Raw genomic sequence first — 20462 nt, forward strand, 5'->3', positions numbered from 1 at the left:
CGAGATCCTCTTTAATGTGACGAAGAACATCGTGAGGGTACAAACGGGGGCGAATTCCAAAGTGGTTGAGGGAGAAGCTATTGTGCATCTCCAAGAAAGGTTGGAGGCGTTTTAAGATTACATACTCAAGCAGCTTTCCAATGTACGATGTGAAGTAAATTGGCCGTAACTTTTTGCTCCACAGTGGTTTTTTGAGCTTGAGCATGAAAGTGATTTCGGCAGGCCGCCATTCCAGAGGGAGAGTGCCGGCATGCCAGGGCTGATTGCACACAGCACAGCGCGTTTCCAGGTCCTCATTCGGGAGATTTCGCGGCAGAATATATTGCATCCCATCGTCATCGAGTGCCATGTTCCTGTACATGTCTGCGAGTGCGGCTTTCATATTATGGACAGTTATGTCAGTGCCTAGCGGGTCACTTTCTTAGCTTGGCTTAGAGCCACGGGGAGGCACCGGTGTTCAAGGTTCTTCAGGAGCTGGTTTCCGTCTCCTCCCTACTGGTGGAGGACTATTTGAAGCGGCGCATTTTCATGCGATTTTGTGTTTCTCGTATCTATTAGTGACCGAAGGATGAACCCAGGCTCTCGCGGTGCCCAGCGTACCAATTACCTTACCACAAAACGTATGGCAGCTAACATTGGTCAGGTGGCCCGCGTATTCGTGGGCTGCTCTGGTGATTTGGGATATTCTGATGGCGAATTTTAGATTGAGTTTGTGCCATTTCCCCCGTTTTGTGAGACCTCGGCGCTCGTCCCACGGATGTAAGACATGCCGGCCCACCTCGGAGGTCTTTGTCGTCGTGGTTATGCGGATAATTGATTTGTTTATATCGTTGCGTAAATCCATGAGCCCACTAAGATAAATTTGGTGGCTGTGATCTCCTGTTTCTCGATCTCTGCGGGTTTTTCGGAGTTTGGTCCAACTTGTAATAAAGGTTTTCTTTTCAGCACGTTTGTAACTTGTGCCATTGATGTGGATGACTATAATGTGGTGATCGCTACCCAGCCTGTCGCCCGTGTTCAGCCACTTGCACTGGACCCTTCTCGTGAAAGTCAGATCCGGGCAAGTGTCTTTCGCGAACACTAGTTCCATGGCGAGCAGACTTGGTATGATCGGTTATAAGGATGAATCGGTGATTATGTGTGTGGTCTCAAATTCAGGTGCCCTTTTGTGTGTTATTGCGATATCCACAGGCCACGTATGTAGCTTTGAAATCACCGCACAACCCGGACGGTGGGCCCATCTTGAGTTCTGTGAGTAGGTAATGGAAATTTTTCAAGCGAGCATGAAGTGCATTGTATACATCTAAAATGTACAGGCTATATTATCGCATGACCGCGGGGCCAATTTCAATGATTTGATGAGGAATGTCTGACGTTGGAATAGTATGTGTATAGGGGAGTTTCCTGGACACGAGCGCACACACTTTCGCTTTGCACGAGCCCGTTACGGTCCCGTAGCCACTGATTGAATCAAATGCGGCGCCCGGCTCTTGGAGATTTATGATGTCCGGCAGTTCTGACGCTGCGGCAACGTACTGTTGCAGCGAGACCCGTTTAGACCCGTTTAGAAAGGGCAAGGTTCTGACTTGTGTGGTATAAGTCGCGGGTAACATTTTGCGTTGCGACGATACATTGGATTTTTTTACAAACACTGCTCCGGGAGGGCACATGTAACAGGCGAACTAAGACATCAGGAGAGCCCCTCAAATTATAATAAAGAATGCGGCGCAGGATCTCCAGGGAACCCAAGGCGTAGCGGGGTATGAAAACTGGAAGCAGGGTGGCCCGTGTGTAGGGGACGCGGGGGCCGAAACGTGCCAGGGGGTGTGCGTATAAAAAATTGCCTGCCCGCCACAGCTGACAGCCGAGTTTTTATGCGCATTTATAGCTATAAACTTATAAATCCCTGGCACGCGCAAGCCTCGGCGAGCCCCAACCCACGGACCAGTCCGGCTTCCAGTTCTGGTGTCCGCGTTGCCACTTTGGTGTCCTGGAGGCGCCGCCTATAATGCGAAATAATGGCACGTTGTTTTAATAGGTAAAAAAACACAATTGAATATATGTAATTACGTCCAGCGGCGAACTTGTGACGCTAAGTTCAAGACTACCGCACCCCGCGACTTCTTCCGGAATGGCAATAGGGTCAAACCATACAACACAGGCTGCTCAGTATCTATCTATCTATCTATCTATCTATCTATATCTATCTATCTATCTATCTATCTATCTATCTATCTATCTATCTATCTATCTATCTATCTATCTATCTATCTATCTATCTATCTATCTATCTATCTATCTATCTATCTATCTATCTATCTATCTATCTATCTATCTATCTATCTATCTATCTATCTATCTATCTATCTATCTATCTATCTATCTATCTATCTATCTATCTATCTATCTATCAATCTATCTATCTCTCTCTCTCTCTATCTATCTCTCCCTCTCTCTCTCTCTCTATATATATATATATATATATATATATATTTATATGTGTGTGTGTGTGTGTGTGTGTGTGTGTGTGTGTGTGTGGGTGTGTGTGTGTGTGTCCCACAAACATCTTTTCGAAGCGAACGCTCAATTTTACTTCATTAAAGTTTGCAGCAGCACATATCACATAATTCAACGTAAAAGTGCATTGTGGACCATCCCCCTGATGAGTTTTACATGCTGATAAAGTACGAGTGCCTTAGCGTGAGTCTGACAATCTCAAGGCACCCTCAGCGGTTATTTGTTGTGTGCCTATTCATTATTCAAAACAATATCACTGCACGGCGTGCCACGTCGTCGCAAGAAATTAGGGAATTCGGCAGAGCAATCGCTCAGTGGAATAAAAAAGAATAAAGGAACTAGTTAACATCATTTCTCAGGCGAGAAGTCCCTTGGTCTCCCCTCTTTTAGCGTAAAGCCTTTCTGTTCTCCGGGCCACTAGGCCTAACGTTCAGCCGGCTTGCTGTGCAACAGCACTGCAGCTAGATACACGAGCGGAGACGCAGACTGAAAGCCAGAACCCTGCCACGCTCCGTAGGAGGCAAGAAGACAGCACTCACCCATAACGATCGATGCTCTGGTCGGGCCTGTGCTTTACCGAAGGAGTGAACACGGTGCTTCGAGTTCGCGAGTCGGAGCTGAAGAAGAAGATGGTGATGACGATGAAGCCTCAGTCAATGGCACAAACCCACTGTGGGGGATAGGCCACGAATCGGGTGCTAATAAGGTTCAATAAATCAAAGAAAATAAATTGCTTTATAAATAAATAACTCGAAAAAGAAAGGAAAACAAATAATCCAAGATGCAAAATAAACTACGAATACATGAGATAAAGTATTGATCAATACTATAGTAAGCCTTGCGTTGATAGGAATGTTAAAAAGAAAAAAGCCAAAAAAAGGATGTACTTAAACTTGAGTAAGGTAAATTATGAATAATAATAGTAAGATTTAAACTGTGAATATGTGCTTTCATTTTTTTGAATTTTCTACACTGCAGTAGAAATAGATCAATTCTTGAAACTAAAAACTATTAACAAGGCATTCTTTTTTTTGCACCACATAGAAAATTATAAATGGCTAGGCAAACGTTCCTGTGGCTATATCTCTGAGGTGTTGCTTCACGGGAGATTATAACAGTGCTGCTTAAAAGTAATCCTAAATTTTGAAGAGGAATTTCTAGACAGTTTTCGATGAGTAGAAAACCACCGGCATGATAATAAAAATGATCTATAGCTACGTTGAAGTGTAGCACACCTGCTTGTTCTTATTCTTCTTCCAGCTGCTGTTGATGATAAAAGTTCTCACGGAAGCTGTGTACCCACTAAGGGGGAAATGCGGCTGGAGGTAGTGTGGGAGAAATTCGTATTCTAATAGGCCAAATGATACACGTAAATTGAAGGATTCCAAAAATCTATATAGTGCATGCCTTCGCAGTAAGGTTACCAGCATTCGTACTACTCATTTTGCACTTTCTAAATTGTACAACAGTATTGTAATACATATGCTCTATCTACTGTAAAGCAAAATTACAAAAGAGCCAATACCAAATAAGAAACCAAAGGCGCTATCAATTTGAAGAATCATTTGATTTTATTGAAATGAATAATGAGCAGACAAGTGTGAAGATAAAAATTTTGAGTTATCGTGGAAATAGGTTTCTGATTCTTAAAAGTCAAACAAAACACAGCAAGCATCCTTTTTTCTATTAGCTGGTAGGCTGACAAGGATGAACCAACCGAACAATCGCAGTTGCAGCGTATCACATAAGTGTGTAGGCTATGGGAAATTGGCCACCAATCGGGTTGTGTGAAGGAGAAAAAAATAAAAGCCAACCTTTAAATATAAACAGAAGATAGTAGCGATTTATTATTACTACTATATTATTATTTATCACAAAAGAGCGACCATATTTCTGATGGGGCCAGCTGTCTCGCAGGTAGAAGTTCACTAGCCTAAAGCAGTTGACTCCAGTACAGTCAAGCCGTCGGGCAGAACACGGCAGGAAGGTAGAATAATGATAAAATGACATTCCAGCAATATCCAGCAAAGCTGAAAACATGAAATAAAAGTCAACAAATTACTAGCATATAATGTCAGTTAAGTGATCTCAGAAAATATTTACCAGTTTCATTAGTCCCTGCTTTTTATCATTCAAATACCATTCCTGAAACTTCACAGCGCTTGCTGGAAATAAGAAGCGCACATACAAAGTATAGTCTGTTAAATGCAGTGCCAAACAGCATAGCGAAAGGACTAACTGACGCGGAACGTTTAGGCGAAGCTCGCAAAAGAAATGTGCCGTAACCCTGATAAGATGAAGAGGAGGAACTCAAACGACAGATTTGGCTGCGTTTCAGAATGTCAACCCTTTGAGTGAAAACTTCTCTAAAACACGACAGATAAAGCTGGTGCTCATGAGGCCTCATCACCGTGTTCTAAAACATCCACAGACCTGATCTGTGAGGCAGTTCATTGTCTCTGTTTTTTTTAAACTTCTAACCGTTTTTTAGTGATTTGTTGGCGCTTGCCCTTCCTTAGGATGAGCGCATTGAAAATTACTCTGCGCCAGCTTGGCCTGCGCCTGTATGTTCCTTTATTGTCTTTGGGAAAAACAGGAGCTCCCAAACAGGACGCGCGCAATACCATAGAGATGTTCAGTTGTGAATACCACGATACAATTGGTTACTGTTCTCTTATTTACTTCTTTCGTCGTCTGTTACCGTAGCTGAATATTCATTTTTTAGGACGCAGAAATTGTATAATCCGCATCTTAGTGTCAAATCCCACTTTGTTCTTTATGGTGCCTGTTTGTTTTTCAAAACCTTGAAAAGACAATATAATTGAGCAGATGATTCCTTTCCGTCATTTATGTGATTAGGCCTGACCGTCTAACTGTGAAACAAGCACTGGAAGCATGTGCCAACGGCGACTGATATCTGTCCCAACATTGTTTTAACTACGAATTGCAATACAATGGCAAAATTATAACTACACAGCTCCAATTTGCTCTCCGTAAAGCTACGGGGAACCAATTCGGCAGGAATTGACGTGCACCAGCGATAACCTGTATACTAAAGTAGGCCAGCTGAGTTATTGGAATTAGAGCAGAGATATTGCAAGTGGATTTGAGCAAGGCTGGTGCTAAAGTAGCACGTCACTTTTTTCTTCGCCTCGCTAAAGTCCTCCAACATTAGCGACGGCCTACTTTTTGAAAGGACATTAAAGCCAAATACTAAGCTGACGTAGAGCCTTAAAAGACCATTCCAGCAACTTGAAAGTGCTTGTTTGGCGCCAAGAAAAGACTTAGTTTATGAGAAAATCGCGTCTGGAGAGTCTTTTCACCTTTAGCAGAATTCAAATGAGCCGTTACCAAGCTGGGAGTGGTGATGTTGCACATACCATCACCGCCCTTTATCGCTGCCGATGAGTAAAACAGCGCCCGCCTGATGGAGCTGCTGTTTGTCGCGCAAAACGCGAACTTGCGGCCACGGAGAAACAGTGCCAAGAAAGAGGGTTGAATTCCTTGCTAAACCTGCTCTTGGTGAAGTGGCGTGGAACGTTCGGAAATCCACAAACATCGCACGAATATGGTGTTCTTTGCTACTTGCAGTTTCTGTGAGTTCGGCGAGCCAGCAAAATCGGCGCAGAACTACCCGATAACGAAACTACACAAACGCAAAAGCGCGGGCGACGCACAGTGGAAAAACAAAAGCTTTCTGAGGCCTGCGTCACTGTCAGCGGCAACGTCAATAAGCTCTTTTTATTTTCTAAAATTCAAAAAGAGCTGGCAATAGCATTTTCTTTCGTATTGCTATGGAATAGAATAATGTTTGTATTATGAGTGGCAGAGTACTAGTGATATTGCGTTGGGGGGCGTTGAAGCATCAAACGCTACCTGAGTATTATCACCACAATTATTATACGCCTTCGATCGCAGGATTTGTTGAATAAAGCGAATAGTTTTTCAGAAGCTTTCGGCTTTTTGATACCATTGACAATACTCGATCGCTACTGCCTAACTATAACTGTTTTTTAGAAGAGGCTGCTGTCAATAGGTGGCGCCTGATACTCCATCTTATTTAATGTAAAGATATCGCCCAAAGGCATGGCCATAGAAGCAGCAGTCTGTAGAAAGCAAGACCCTAGTGACGTCATTTCGAAAGCACAGGAAATGTGGCTGTTTACAATATATTTATCTACTCGGGAAACTAGAAACGAGGTTCCACTTGTGAGCACTCTGCGCACATGGCACCCGTGAAGAGGGGCTCCACAGCCATGAAAACAGGAAGAGAGAGAGAGAGAGAAGACATGTGGATGTTCTTAAAACACTGAAATGTATAATGAATATCCGGGGGTAAGAAAACTGACAAGAAGTCTCTTGCGGTTGGGCATATGAAAGGGGAACGGTAGTCTTAGAGGAGTACGGGCCAGAGTGGACTGTCTTGTAGCAGAGGTAACCGTTGCTTGAACAAAAAAATAGGGGTTACTTTCCAGAGAAGAATTTATGTGATTTATGTTCCAGAAAGCAGAATAGAGGAAATAAGCAATAGGTTACTGCAGATGTCTGGTGAACATATGTGCTGCTACAGCTCATTGTAAAATGCGTTTACCACTTTATATCACTCCATCAGAGCATTCGACAAACGTCACCTTCATGAACAGATCAATGCAGGACTACAGAAATACGAGGGCGAATCAGGAAGCCTTTGTCCCTGTTTTTTACAATTGCAAAGAACGTAGATAGAGGTAACTACAAATATACATACTATTTCACGTACCTTACACTACTTTACACATAATCCCGACACCGGTTCAGACATTTGTTCCATTGCAGCGCCCAAATTGATATGCCTCGGTGGTCAGTCAGCGACAATCGCGGCCTCCCCGAACGCTCATTGTCATGCAAGTCATCACGACCCCTTTGCGATCTCACAACACCACCACCTCACACTTCTTAAAGCGAGATATCCTCTCTAATAGGCCGGTTGCATTTCCCTGTGGATTTTGATGGGCGTTACACCCTTACCCCAAAGAAAACAAATCGCACTTAGCTGCTGGTTCACCGTGGACATACGAAGCACAGCCGCCATCTTCAATAACTGACAGTAGCTCCGTGGCGTGGAGCTACCGGAATATAAGGCCAGGCCGGTCCAAGAAAAGCCGACCGCTCGGAATGGATATGTTGACTTCGCATTTAAAACGGTAACTTGGCTAGAAATGATAGGGGCAAAGGCTTTCTGATTCTGCTCATATTTAGAGTGAATAGTGCAATTTCCGATCCTTTAATTGTTTATGGTGACCAGGGACGATTATTTACGAGCTACCTCGTAAAAAAATGAGGTCACGTGTGATATACAGGTCAGATATCAGGCAGCACCAACCGGCGTCACACCGATTTTGCAGCAGCGAAATTTCTTTTCTTTTGCTGCGTCAAGTTCTATCTGCAAGTCAGCGGTGTGGCGGGTGGATTGCAATGTGAGTTTTCGCACCGGCTGAACTTTGTATGTGCTTCCTCGTGATGCCGTGTCCGTTTGTGGGAAACGCAAACCAGACTGTTAACCCAATTAAATGCGAGTTTGAGCTCACACGTGTGATGCTTTGCCAATGTCCAAGCGAGTGCTCACACAGGCCTTGGCTTTAGTGTACAAAGAAAATTGCAATGGCAGCAACGAACAGCGAACGTGCGTGCTTGATGCGCATCATGTATTTGCAATTTATTTGCCTTGCCTCCATATAAGATTTGTAGATTTTCCTCAGAGTAACGATATCTTGGCTGACTTGAGGAGCAGCATTTATGAGAAGCAAGCTCTGCTACTTCTGTTTATGAAAAAGAATGAACTGAAACGAACTGGATAGAAGGGAAGCTGGACAACAGTCCATCTTAATGCATTTTCAGGGCAGAATTTAGCGCACTTTGGCACGTAGTGACTGCCTAGGAGCATATTGCAGAGCAGCTCCATGACAATCACTTGACTGCATTGTGTAATTTTGTGTCAAAAGAATTTGTTACAGCAAAACAGAGTGTGCATGAGACGGCGACATGAAGAAAGCAAGAAACGCTGGAATGCTGTGATCATGAGTTGACTTCATTCTGGACCCTCATGTAGGCTGCACATCATGAAAGGTCGAAAATTTAGATGACGTGGACATGTCAGTCGGTGTATTCATCTTGTTTGGAAGTGTTTCTTTAGGTCCTGCAAACTGATACAGTCTGGATTATGTGAGCGGGGGCTTCACCGTAGGAATCAGGAGCCAACGATGAAGGCGGATATCGTGAGGATGAAAATAAGAACAAACATATGGAAATCTCTGTTACTAGGTAGGGACTTATTCAGACCAACTTGAGCTTAAGCGCAAGAGAGCACGTAGGGCAACACAGAAACGAAGACACAGCGGTACAAACAACAGCATTTTGGTTAACAAATATGTCCTATGGTACAATAGGAACAAAAAGCCGCCGTCACAGTGGAGCTTACTTTTTGGCATAATCATCCACCACAGGCCGCTACCACAACACGAACAAATTTCGCTTTTTACAGGGAAGCTATTACGGGCGAGTTCCATCAGGAATGTGTCCGTGTAGACACAAAACTATCACCATGATTGGCTCCGTCGTCGTCGTAGTCATCCAAAGCTGGCTGTTAAGCGCCCGTCGGCGCGACTGCGTGAACGAGCTCGTGCCACTGCTCCCGCGTTCATAGTCGTCATTAATAAATATTTAATTAATTTATAAACTTTACGACGAAACCAATTTTACAGCGAAGCTGTTAAGGGCTGATTCCCCCATAACTTTGGCCCTGTTTTGGCACAAAAATCCCCATGCTTTGACCGATCCTGAAGATAGTGCAATGCCGGGCTGATCCGCGATGGAAGTGAAGTAGGCGTTAAGTACTCCCCACGCGTGGGCCGATCACGAAGGTAGTGCAATTTCCGGCCGACCCGCGGTGGAGGTGAAGCAGGCGCTAATTCATTTATTCATTCATCATTCATTAAACTTTATTTTGCGAAAGAAGTCGGAGTCGACGTAGGCAGGGCCCTCAATCTAGGGCCCCACTGGACCAGTTGAATAAGGGCTAGTCGCTCTCCAGGATCCGAGCTGGCGAGTAGTACCTCCCACTGCTCCTTATTAAGGATGCAGACATGTAGCTGTTTGTCTACTTCAACGGCATTGTTGGGACAATCCCATGGCATATCAAACAGAGTTAGCTTTTCACTACACCTTGGCCACTCAGCCTTGCATGTTTCGGGAAATAATTTGTTCAACGATTTAAGATTATAAAATAGGTTCGCTCGTATTTTACGGAGATCGTTGGCTTCCGTATTGTTCAGTGATTTGTGAGGTGGATCGAATGTGCGTCAGTCGATTCTCTGACACGTGAGGAAGTCTCTGCTAGAAGTGGGGATATGAGTGTGTGAAAGTGCGATCACCTAGCCTTGCGCAGTTGGGAAGTTCTCGATCTAGGGTGTTGGCTTTCTCGTTGCCCCGAAACCCGGCGTGTTCGGAGCACCATATGACTTTATGGTAATGTTTACAGTTAGTAGAAAGCAAGTCCGTTATGTTTTTGTGAACCAAACCTTTTATGAAGAGTTTACATGCACCCTGGGAGTTTGATAAGATGACGGCGCCATTGTCAGCTTTATCCTGCAATCTAATGGCGTTGGCAATATCTGCCTCTTCCGCTTCTGCCGTAGAAGTGGTGACGATTCGATTACAGTGGTTAAGGTCTAAGCTGTGATCGACCGCTGCGTAAATGAATCCTCTCTTGTAGGATAATTGTGCTGCATCTACATACATGACGTCGGCATTATCCACGTACACATTGGTGAGCGCCTTGACTCCTGCATCTCTTATGTACAGGTGTCGGCTGTGATGCATGTTTTTGGAAGGGGTGCTATATAGTTGTGTTCTGCAATTATTATGCCTCTTCTAAGTCCTTGTTAACATATGTTGGATGCTGGGGGTAGCCCGCTCTCTTGAGGATAGCCCTTCCAGAGTGGGTCCCGCTAAGGCGCTGTCGTTGAGGAAGGGGTACGGCAGCTTTAGTTCAGCATAGCTATTGTATGCCACTGGAGACAGGATCTTGTCCAAGGCCGTATGCTTGGGAAGACCAACAGCAGGTTTCTAAGCATACCTGATATTAACTTCGGCTTTCTCCTCGTCCGCCTTCCTTGTCTTGTGGTACGGAAGGCTATAGGGGATTCTGCTTACTATCAGTGCGTGGATGAGCCTAAGAGTGTCTTCTTCCCTCAAGCCTGTCCGATAGCGGTTAATCTTTTGATCATTTTGGCAATCTATTGAGTGATTGTGGTTAGCAGGTCTAGAGTGTGTCTGGCGCATCGGTTGTTCTGGATTCGGAAACTCAGGATGCGTATGATATCCGCTTCTCTGACTGTGTGTCCGCCCACTTAGATATTGATGGGAACATTTCTTTTGTGTCGTTGATTGGGGATGCTTATCACTCGACTTCTCTGTTGCGCATTGGAGCACGCTGCTTTTGGCGAAGGAGGACATTGCATTTGTTGCTTGTTGAAGAGTGTCCTCCGTGTAACCGACAGTGTGCGTGTTCGCCCAGATAGTGATACTGTGAGTGTACAGTGTGTAGCCTAGATATTTTATTTGGTACAGGGGTATGGTGTAGGATTTGGAGTCGAGCTTGTAGGACGATCGGAGGAACTTGGGGCGACAGGACTAGGCGAGCAGGATTTATTTGCAGTATTTACATTTTGAACAAGTGATACGTTTCCACAGTCTAGCATGACTCCCAAATGGAGCCCGCAAGAGGAAGCATACAGCAGACGAGCACACAGCTCACGATTACATTGACAAGCACAGAGCAAGACGACGGGCACGCACTAGCAGCCGACAACAGCCGTTTTTAAACAGTTCGTGTTCCCTAGATCCCTAGGCGAGACAAAACATTCGACGCCATCGTAAACAAGCCGCCTCTCTGCGGGAAGGTTTACACACACACGTACGCACTTTTACGGCACTCGACGCTGACCTTCGCAACGCAGCCGTCGTGTTGTCCATTGTCCTGCGTCCCCGTAGCCAGGTGGTCACACCCGACCCCAGGCGGCACCTCCAAATTCCAGAGCGGACCTCACAGAGTGGCCTCCGCCACTGCCCATTGTCGGGCATCTTCAAAGGCCCGTGAAAAGCCACCGCAAGGCATCTCCTTCCTGGGAATTCCGCTGCTTCAGTCGAACCGTGAAGGCGTTGGCGATTTCACTAACAATAGCTGATCGCGTTTAGTCATGTGATGCCGAGGAGCGGTTGACACGGCACCTCACGGTCCCTACAAAACGAGTGACCGCGGCAGGTGTTGAAGGCTTTCATGGTATCTTCGGGGAAGCCCGCTACGCTCGCAGCTGCAGCTAGCTGCGCAAACTTGCATGTTGCCATCTTGACAGGCCATTCCTAACAATGGCTACGTTGATGGCTACGTTGAACAGGAGCTGTGATATAACGGAGCGTTGAGGTATACCCTTGTTGTGTATGTTGAACGGGTCTAATTTGGTTTGATGCAGGCCTATAGTCGACCTTCTTCCATTCGAAAAAATCTGGTATAATTAGAGAGCTTTCTAGAATCTGTCGCGTTGAGCTCGTCGAGCACCGCTTCTTGTGGCAGATTGTCGAAGGCTCCTTTCAGGTTTAAGGCTAGTATGAGGTTTTCGTTTCTTGTGCGAATCTTGGTTAGCATTTCTTCCCCGGTGAGCCAGAAGGCATCCTGTGGAAAGGGGCCTGGCTGGAACCCGACGTCACGGGGAAGTAGTGTTTGCGTTCTAGGTATCTGTGTAGTATAGGGGTCATCACATTTTTGAACATTTTCCCAAGACAGGACGTGAGGGATATTGGTCTAAGGGGTTCTAACGTAGGTGTTTTGCCCAGTTTAGGGATAGTGATTTTAATGACTTTTCTCCAGCTATCTGGTAACTGACCCCCGCTCCAACAGTTCTCGCTAAAGAGGTGTGTAAAAGCCTCTAGGGCTTCATCGCTGAGTTTTCATGTAATGGCGTTTCTAATCTTGTCTGAACCTGGCGCTGTGTTAATCCAGGCAACTCGTGCTGCTTGGAAGACTTCGTGCGCGCTAATGGGTGCGTCTAGGTCGGAGTTTGCTTTTCCCATGTATTTTTTTGAGCATGGAGGTATATTGTTGGTGTGGTGGTTGATGGTGGTTGGTGGTTGTATGTTGGTATGGGTCCTATGTACTTCTCCTTAAGTTTATCAATGAGTGCTTCGTTGGCAAAATGGATGGAACAGGTGTGCTATATTGTGTAGTATTCTGCTAGTCTCGTTCTTGGTTTTGCCGGGTTCTAGCACGAATGGGAGGATGTTATATGATTTTTCGTGCATAGAGCGCTTTTCAGGGGGCCACAGAATTGTAACCAATTATCTGTCGCGAGTTTCGAAACGTCGATGTTGGCTTTTTCTAAAAGCTCGGCAATGCACTTGCATAGCTTCTTGTTTAATATTTGTTATTTTCATCGTCTCAGCATGCTCTTTCTGGCTTCCCGCATGTGTAGAAAATGAGAATGTTCTGCTTCTTCATCGTCATCATCATCATCATCAGCCTGTTTTACGTCTTGGAAGTGCCGGCCACGCAGCGTCGTAACGTGGAAAGGCACGTCATGAAGATTGCTCAAAATTATTTTATGGGAAATGAAAACTAAAAAAGATACATTCCTTCCTTGGAATGTAATTAAATACTATATACAACAGCATTGAATGAACCACAAGTTTTACTTACACCAGTGGTGTTCTCTTTCGATGAGAAATTATTGATATTCTTCAATTTCTAGCACGCCTTTCGTCCTTTAAGCAAGTGACATTCGCACCTAGCGTAATTCATCTCTGTGCGTGATTATTGGTTAAGCCAGGCAATACTACAGAGATTTTTAATAACAATTTCTGAGTCTTTGCAATTAAATTACTGGTAAAGTTAGAAATTTTGTGAACAACTGGTAAAAATCGGAGCCCTTCTTGTTTCTTTATATTTAATATCATACATTGAGCCGTATGTGTGCGGCAAGAGCAGAACGCAGCTGAAACATTGAACGTTCCTGGAAACACTGCTTTTGTCGGCAACCGGATTGCGTTATTATCTCAGAGTGCCGCAGCGAATGCTCGCGTACAACTTTTGTTTTTCAGTTTTGGAAGTTCTTGTACAAGTACGAACAGCCGGCCAAGTTCGCGTTGTAATGTAATTATACAACAGTGCCATGGACGCACAGAGAGAAAAGAAGCAACAGGACGGTGGGCCGACATGACAGCGCACCGTCTTCTTTTCTGTTTCTTTTTCCTGTCTGTGTCCCTGTGCCTATATTATATCAATTTTTTGTGAAAACCAGCGTCAGGTGGCCGCTGATCATGGCTTGAAATGCACATTCACAAAAACAGCCCATTACCTTCCACCATCACAATTTGTGTGCTTCCGCAGCCACTTCAACCAGTCATTGAATTCTCATAACTAACTTCTACCTTTGATAGATCTTTCGTCTGCGAGCATTCCGGAAGAGAGTCTGCAGTTCAGCTGCCTATGAATTAGGGAAACTCGGATAGCCTCTTCAATACATTCGGCATAGTAAAATTTAGGCTTCTGAAATAAAACTGGGAAGTAATTGCCTGGCACACCTCCTACGACTTCTAGTACATGCTTCTGGGCCTTTCCGTGATCGCAGCAGCGTGACACGTCTCGTGTCATCGCAAATGCCATGCGCAGTGACCATATTGCATGAGTTGTCACAAAGTTAGTGAATGTTAGGCTGATTTTAAGAAGTACCAGAAGCAAAATTTTATTGTGTCGTCCTTCTCCAACCTTGATAACATAACATTAAGATATTATCGAGCGATGATAAAGAGACGAGCCGCCGCGAGAACGACGACGAAGTTGGTCGCTGCCCCTAGCGCGAGCAAGGGTAGGCCTGGCTGTCTGGCACCAGTATAGATAGCCTGTAAATAGCCTCTTTTGTCTGTGTCTTTTCACATGTAACATTCTGGTTGAGGTGGGGTGTATTATTGCCAAGTATTATCGTCCTACCCAGATATTTTCGCCTTCGACGATCGCCCTTTACGCCAGACACGTGCGGTAAAGCATCGGATTCTTACTGGTGATACTACACCTATTCACCGACGACCGCATCGAGTTTCTGCGTGGAAACGGCGAGTAATTCAAAACGAAGGGAATAAATTCTAGATAAAAAATTCATTGAGCCTTCTTCGAGTCCATGGGCGTCACCTGTGGCGTTGGTTAAGACGAAGGATGGCACGTGGTTCTTCTGTGTAGACAACTGTCATCTGAACAACATTACAAAAAAGGACGTCTACCCGCTCCCACCTACAGACGACGCGCTTGACTGCCTGCACGGTTCCAGCTATTTCTCTTCTATTGATCTTCGTTCTTAATACTGGCAGATTGCTGTTGACGATATGGATAGAGAATTAGCTGCATTCATCACACCTGATGGCCTATACCAATTCAAAGTAATGCCGCTTGGATTATGCAACGCCCCTGCCACCTTTGAGCATATGATGGACTCCTTGTTCCAAGGTTTCATATGGTCCACATGCCTCTGCTACCTGGACGACATCATCGTCTTCTCGCCAACGTTCGACACTCACCGTCAGCGTCTAGCAACAATTCTTGATATATTTCGAAAGGCGAAGATGCAAGTTAACTCGCCCAAATGTCGTTTTAGCCACCGTCAAATTACTCTTCTGGGCCATCTCGTTGACGCTTCCGGAGTACAGCCTGATCCCGACAAAAACCGCGCTGTCCGAGAGTTTCCGGTTCCGAAAACAGCCGTAGAATTTCGAAGTATGTAGGACTATGTTCGTACTTTCGTCGTATTGTTCAAATATTGCGGCATTTGCTACACCCCTCACTAATCTTTTGAAGAAAGGCGTGCAATTATCGTGGGGTACTTCAGAAGCCGCCGCCTACTCTCGTCTCGTGACTCTTCTAAACTCACCACCCATTCCCGCCCACCTCAACCCTGATGCCCCTACAGAATTGCGTACAGATGCCAGTGGTCATGGCGCAGGCGCCGTGTCAGCCCAGCGTCAGCGGGGCCAGGATCGCGTTATTGCTTATGTGAGCCGCCTCCTAGCACCATCGGAGCGCAACTATTCCATTGCGTAACGAGCGTGCCTTGCTGTTGTCTGAGCGCTCGCTGAGTTCCGTCCTTACCTTTACTGTCGCCCATTTTCCGTAGTCACTCACCATCATTCTCTCTGCTGGCTCTCATCACTAAAAGACCCTACAGGCCGGCATGGTCGATGGGCTTTGAGGCTACAAGAATTTTCATATTCCGTGGTGTACAAGTCTAGCCGCCTGCACCAAGACACTGGCAGCTTGTCGCGTTACCCTGTTGACGACTCTGACTCCTCCAATATTGCCAGTGCTTCTTGCGTATTCTCTGCATCGCAGTTGCTTCATATCGGCGACGAGCAACGTCGTGACGCCTACATCAGAACACTTGTCGACCGTTTTGTACACTATCCGGCCGATGCTGATCTACGCCTCTTCGTCATCCACGACGGTGCCCCCTACCGTTATAACCTTAATCCGGACGGCTCTCAATTCCAGATTGTCACAGCTAAACACCTCCGCTCCACCGTTATAAAAGAGCTTAGCGACGCACCAATGGCAGGACACCTCGGCGTATCTCGAACTTATGACGGTGTACGTCACCGTTTCTTCTGGCCCGGCCTTGCCCGTTCCGTACGAGGTTACGTCGCCGCTTGTGAACTTTGCCAACGACGCAAGAAGCCTTCCCAGCTCCCCGGTGGTTGCTGCAGCCGCTTGACATCCCTGCTGAGCCATTCCATCGTGTCGGCTTAGACCTTCTCGGCCCATTTCCGGAATCTACATCAGTAAACAAGTGGCTTGCAGTCACGGCGGACTACGCGACCAGCTAAGCCGTAACCCATGCTCATCGGACCATTTACGCAACTGATGTGAGGGACTTCCTCCTACATGATCTAATTTTAGCGCATGGTGCTCTGCGTCAATTGCTAACAGACCATGACCATACGTGTTTAGCCAAAGTCATTGACGACATCATACGTGCCTGCTCAATACAGCATAAATTTACCATCTCCTACCACCCCCAAACGAATAGCCTCACTGAGCATTTGAACTGCACCCTTGCAGACATGCTATCCAAACACGTTCCAGACGACCACCATGACTGGGACCACGCTCTACCGTATATTACCTTTGCGCACAACTCTTCCCGTCTCGAAACTGCTGGCTTTTTCCTGTTTTACCTTTTGTATGGCCGAGAACCAGCGCTACCACTGGACGCTGTGCTTCCGTCCGCCACCGCTTGAAATAGCGATTATGCCCTGTGATGCAATCACCCATGCTGACCATGATCGCCAACTTGCGCGCACTCAACTACAAGTGTCTGAAGGTAAACAGAAGCAGCGCTACGACCTCGGCCACCATCATGTCCATTTTGTGCCCGGCACCCTTGTGTTGCTTTGGTCACCATAGCGTAAAGTCGGTCTCTGTGAAAAACTGCTTTCCTGTTACACAGGCCCATAACGCGTGCTCCGCCAAGTGACCGATGTCACCTATGATATCGCTCCAGCCACGCCCACTAGGTCCTCCGCTATGACAGCCAGTGACATTGTCCACGTCGCCCCACTCAAGCCCTACAACTCCCCACGCGCCTTGGATCTTTAACCGCACCGCAATGCGCTTTTGCCACCGGGGGAGGGGGGGTAGTATTACGATTTATTCGAGCTATGCTCAAGACACGGGCCTCCGCGAGAACGACTATGAAGTTCGTCGCTTCCCTTAGCGCGAGCGAGGGTTGACCGGGCTATCTGGCTCCAATGTAAGTAGCCTGTAAATAGCCTTTTCCGTCTGTATTTTCACACGTAACAAAATTTACAATTTTAACTTTTTACATAGGGCTAAATATGGTTTTGCACCTTAAGAAGTGAACTCTAAGCTCACATTATAAATCATCATGTCAATTTGAAATTGCTGCCTCTAAGGCTCTACTACAAACCGCACCATTTTGTGGCGACAGACTGTGTAACGTTACGAAATGCGGGGCCACCGCTGTGTCGTTTGCTGCAAAACAGTTCAAAAGCAAATGGGCGTTTGGCTCCTCACACTACACACGTGCTGCCTTCAATGACGCAGCCAAGGCATCGCCGTGAAATTGTGGCCGCACTTCCTCAGTAAGCGCGGTGAATAGCAGCAGCAGGTCGCCAAGAGGCACATTAAGAAACGAAACGACGCATGGCGGCCATGACATATGTACAGCTTCTCCAATAACTTCCGATGATCACAGGCGATGCTTACAGCCGATGCATGCTGTTGTGCTCTTGAGGGGGCGCACGAACCTGCGCGCGTTGGCGTTGTTTAATTAGCTTTCTGCCTTGTATATATATATATATATATATATATATATATATATATATATATATATATATATATATATATATATATATTGATGCGCGTGCGTGTTTTTGTGTGCGCGTATGTGTGTTGATTTTTTCGACATGTAGCGTTTCCGGTATTCTGGCAAGCACGGGTGGTTTACCTGTTTAGCGGGGGCGTTAACGCGAGCGGCCAGATTGGTGGCGTCAGCTGGTGGTGCAAAGCTTAACCAAACAAACACAAACCTAATTCCAATATTCTGCTTAGCTCCTAGTGCAAATTTTTGGCAGTTGCGAAATCGTGTTCACACTTACGCAGCTGCAAAAAATTTGCACCAGTAGCGAAGGGATATAGTGGATTACTGCAGTTTTATCTCTGCGTTTGTCTGGTTGTACTGTACGCTACTAGGCGGCTGCACCGCTCTGGCCGCTCACCTTTACGCCCCCGCAAATCCTGCAATCCGTCCAACTGCTCCCGTTTACCGGAATAGCGGACAGGCTAAAATTCTCTAATAGCGAATGTTTATTGCGTACACGTTCCTTTGACATGGGGAGTTTTTGCGGTTTTTGTGACGCCGTGGATGGGACCGACCAGCAAGGCGGATGCGGCCTCAAATTTTTTACCAATAGCAGATGGCTAATTGTGACAAAGACGGATAATCTGAAATATTTTAATTTGTTCTGTGGAACAGTGCATAAGCAGTTGCTACACATAATGCTGTGATGAGGCGTTTTCGGGTATTCGATGACGTTGGGTGAGAAAAAGGCAAAGTAGGCACGGCTATAAAATTATAAGTGGACCAAGAGCAGTTTGCAACTTCTCTGCTTTAGCGACCTTTAAGGCGTATTCTGTAAGAATGCCGCAATGTCCATCCATAGGCATAAGGACTTTAACTTATAGTTACCTTGCCAGAGGGGTTCGATTTTAAGCATAATAGAAAAAAAATTAATGAACATCGTTCCATCCGTCCCTCCGTCCGCCCTTCCGTCTATCCGTTCACTATAAAGGTCCTACTGTCAGGGAGTATTTCTTTTCAAAGGAGGAGAGGGGGCAGGGATCATCAATCTAGTGTTTAGTTGAAGAGGTGCCATGCAAAATAGGCAAACAATTCAACACTGCCATGATTGACTGTATAGGCTGCAATAAAACACTGTAAAAACAGCATACTATACTGAATGGTATGAGAGCAGATAACATGCGTTCAAGATATTTAAAGACCTTCTAGTTCTACATTGCAAACAGATGAATCTCACGTTACAAAGCAGAGCACACTGTTAGTTAGTTACCTGTAAGAAGAGAATGCTTGTGAAATCTAAAAAAAAAATAAGGAGGTACACCGCGCAAAGATTACTAGCAGTCAGGACATTTGATACCTGTGAATAAGTTTTTCAGCTTCGTTAGAGTTATGTCCAGCCTTAGTGTGAAAACGCAGGTTGCTACTCAGCTGTTTAGCGTATATCAAATTGTGAGGGTATCGGAATATGTAAGAAATTACATGAAAGTTATGAGGATATAAACTTTGGAGCAGGACTTTAAGGGCTTCATTGCCACGAATGATGTGCTCTTTGTCTGGGTCCTACAAGTTGACGGGTACGCAACTGGGGTGCGAACTGTTCTATTGTAGGGTAGATTTCTCGTGTGTGTCGAAGCGGGTTTCAGGTTACGTTTGACTAGACGAAGGCAGCGGTGACCACATGCGAGGGAAGTACCAATGTTGCTTTTATAACGTTAGGGTCAATGCGGAAACGGAGCCATAGGGACTGATAGCTCGAAGTTACCTTAACGTTAGCATTCGTTTACAGGTAGAAAGTCTGAATCCTGGAATTTCGGCTAGCAAAAGACACAAGTTTAGTTTTCGAAAGGTTTAGTGGCCTTAACCGTATCTGGCACCATGCGTTTGCTGCATTAGGATCAGACTGCAGAGTTTGTGGGTCAGCCAAAAAGGTATTGCGGTAGAATACGCAGTCGTCCGTAAAAGGTATGACTCGTGGTTCAAGGTTATCTGGTAAGTCAATGTAATAAGAAAAGAAGTCACAGTTTCTTGCCCCAGGCAATGTATTGGTTGCTGTAGCAAACTATTAGCTATACGATGTAAGGTAAGCTACATAAACTTCTGTAAACATTCGCTTGTTAGCTGAGTTCAGAAGCACGTTGTCACGCGTGCACAGGCAAACACGAACGCCTGTCACTCCATGAACGTGGACAATAGCTGTCAGATCACTGGTGTGAAGAAGTGGGAGAGCAGGCGGTGTGCATATTGCCCTTCGTGCTGACTCTCGCTTCCGCGCGAACTGATCGCACGAGAGCAGAGTGCCCACGAAGCCAGCAGATACGTCCTCCAGGAGAGGACGCACGCTGTCGCGCTCAGACGCCGTAGCTGAAGTAGGAAAGTATACACAACTAACCTGCCCTCTTCCACCCTCTTCTAGCGCATGCGCATCTCGCCGCTCCTCTCCTGCGCGCACTTTGCCAGCCTTCCTCTCGTTCTCGTACATGCCACAACAAGAGGATGAATGGTGGACATTGCTGGTTTTGTTAGGGGACAATGGTGAGGAAAACGGTCGAG

At 45.8% G+C, this 20462-nt stretch overlaps 1 protein-coding gene across 1 annotated transcript in view; it reads right to left on the reverse strand.

Annotated features, from left to right (window-relative positions):
• The window catches only part of LOC135898923 (uncharacterized), a 78404-nt gene extending 75264 nt beyond the window's left edge, over positions 1 to 3140 (reverse strand). Inside the window, exon 1 of the mRNA XM_065428174.1 lies at positions 3057 to 3140. Coding sequence (XP_065284246.1) covers positions 3057 to 3060 — 4 coding nt within the window. The 5' untranslated portion in view covers positions 3061 to 3140. The remainder of the gene's footprint in view (positions 1 to 3056) is intronic.
• Between the last annotated feature and the right edge of the window lie 17322 nt (positions 3141 to 20462).

This window comes from Dermacentor albipictus, chromosome 10 (genome assembly GCF_038994185.2).
Source record: "Dermacentor albipictus isolate Rhodes 1998 colony chromosome 10, USDA_Dalb.pri_finalv2, whole genome shotgun sequence".
Taxonomy (NCBI): domain Eukaryota; kingdom Metazoa; phylum Arthropoda; class Arachnida; order Ixodida; family Ixodidae; genus Dermacentor; species Dermacentor albipictus.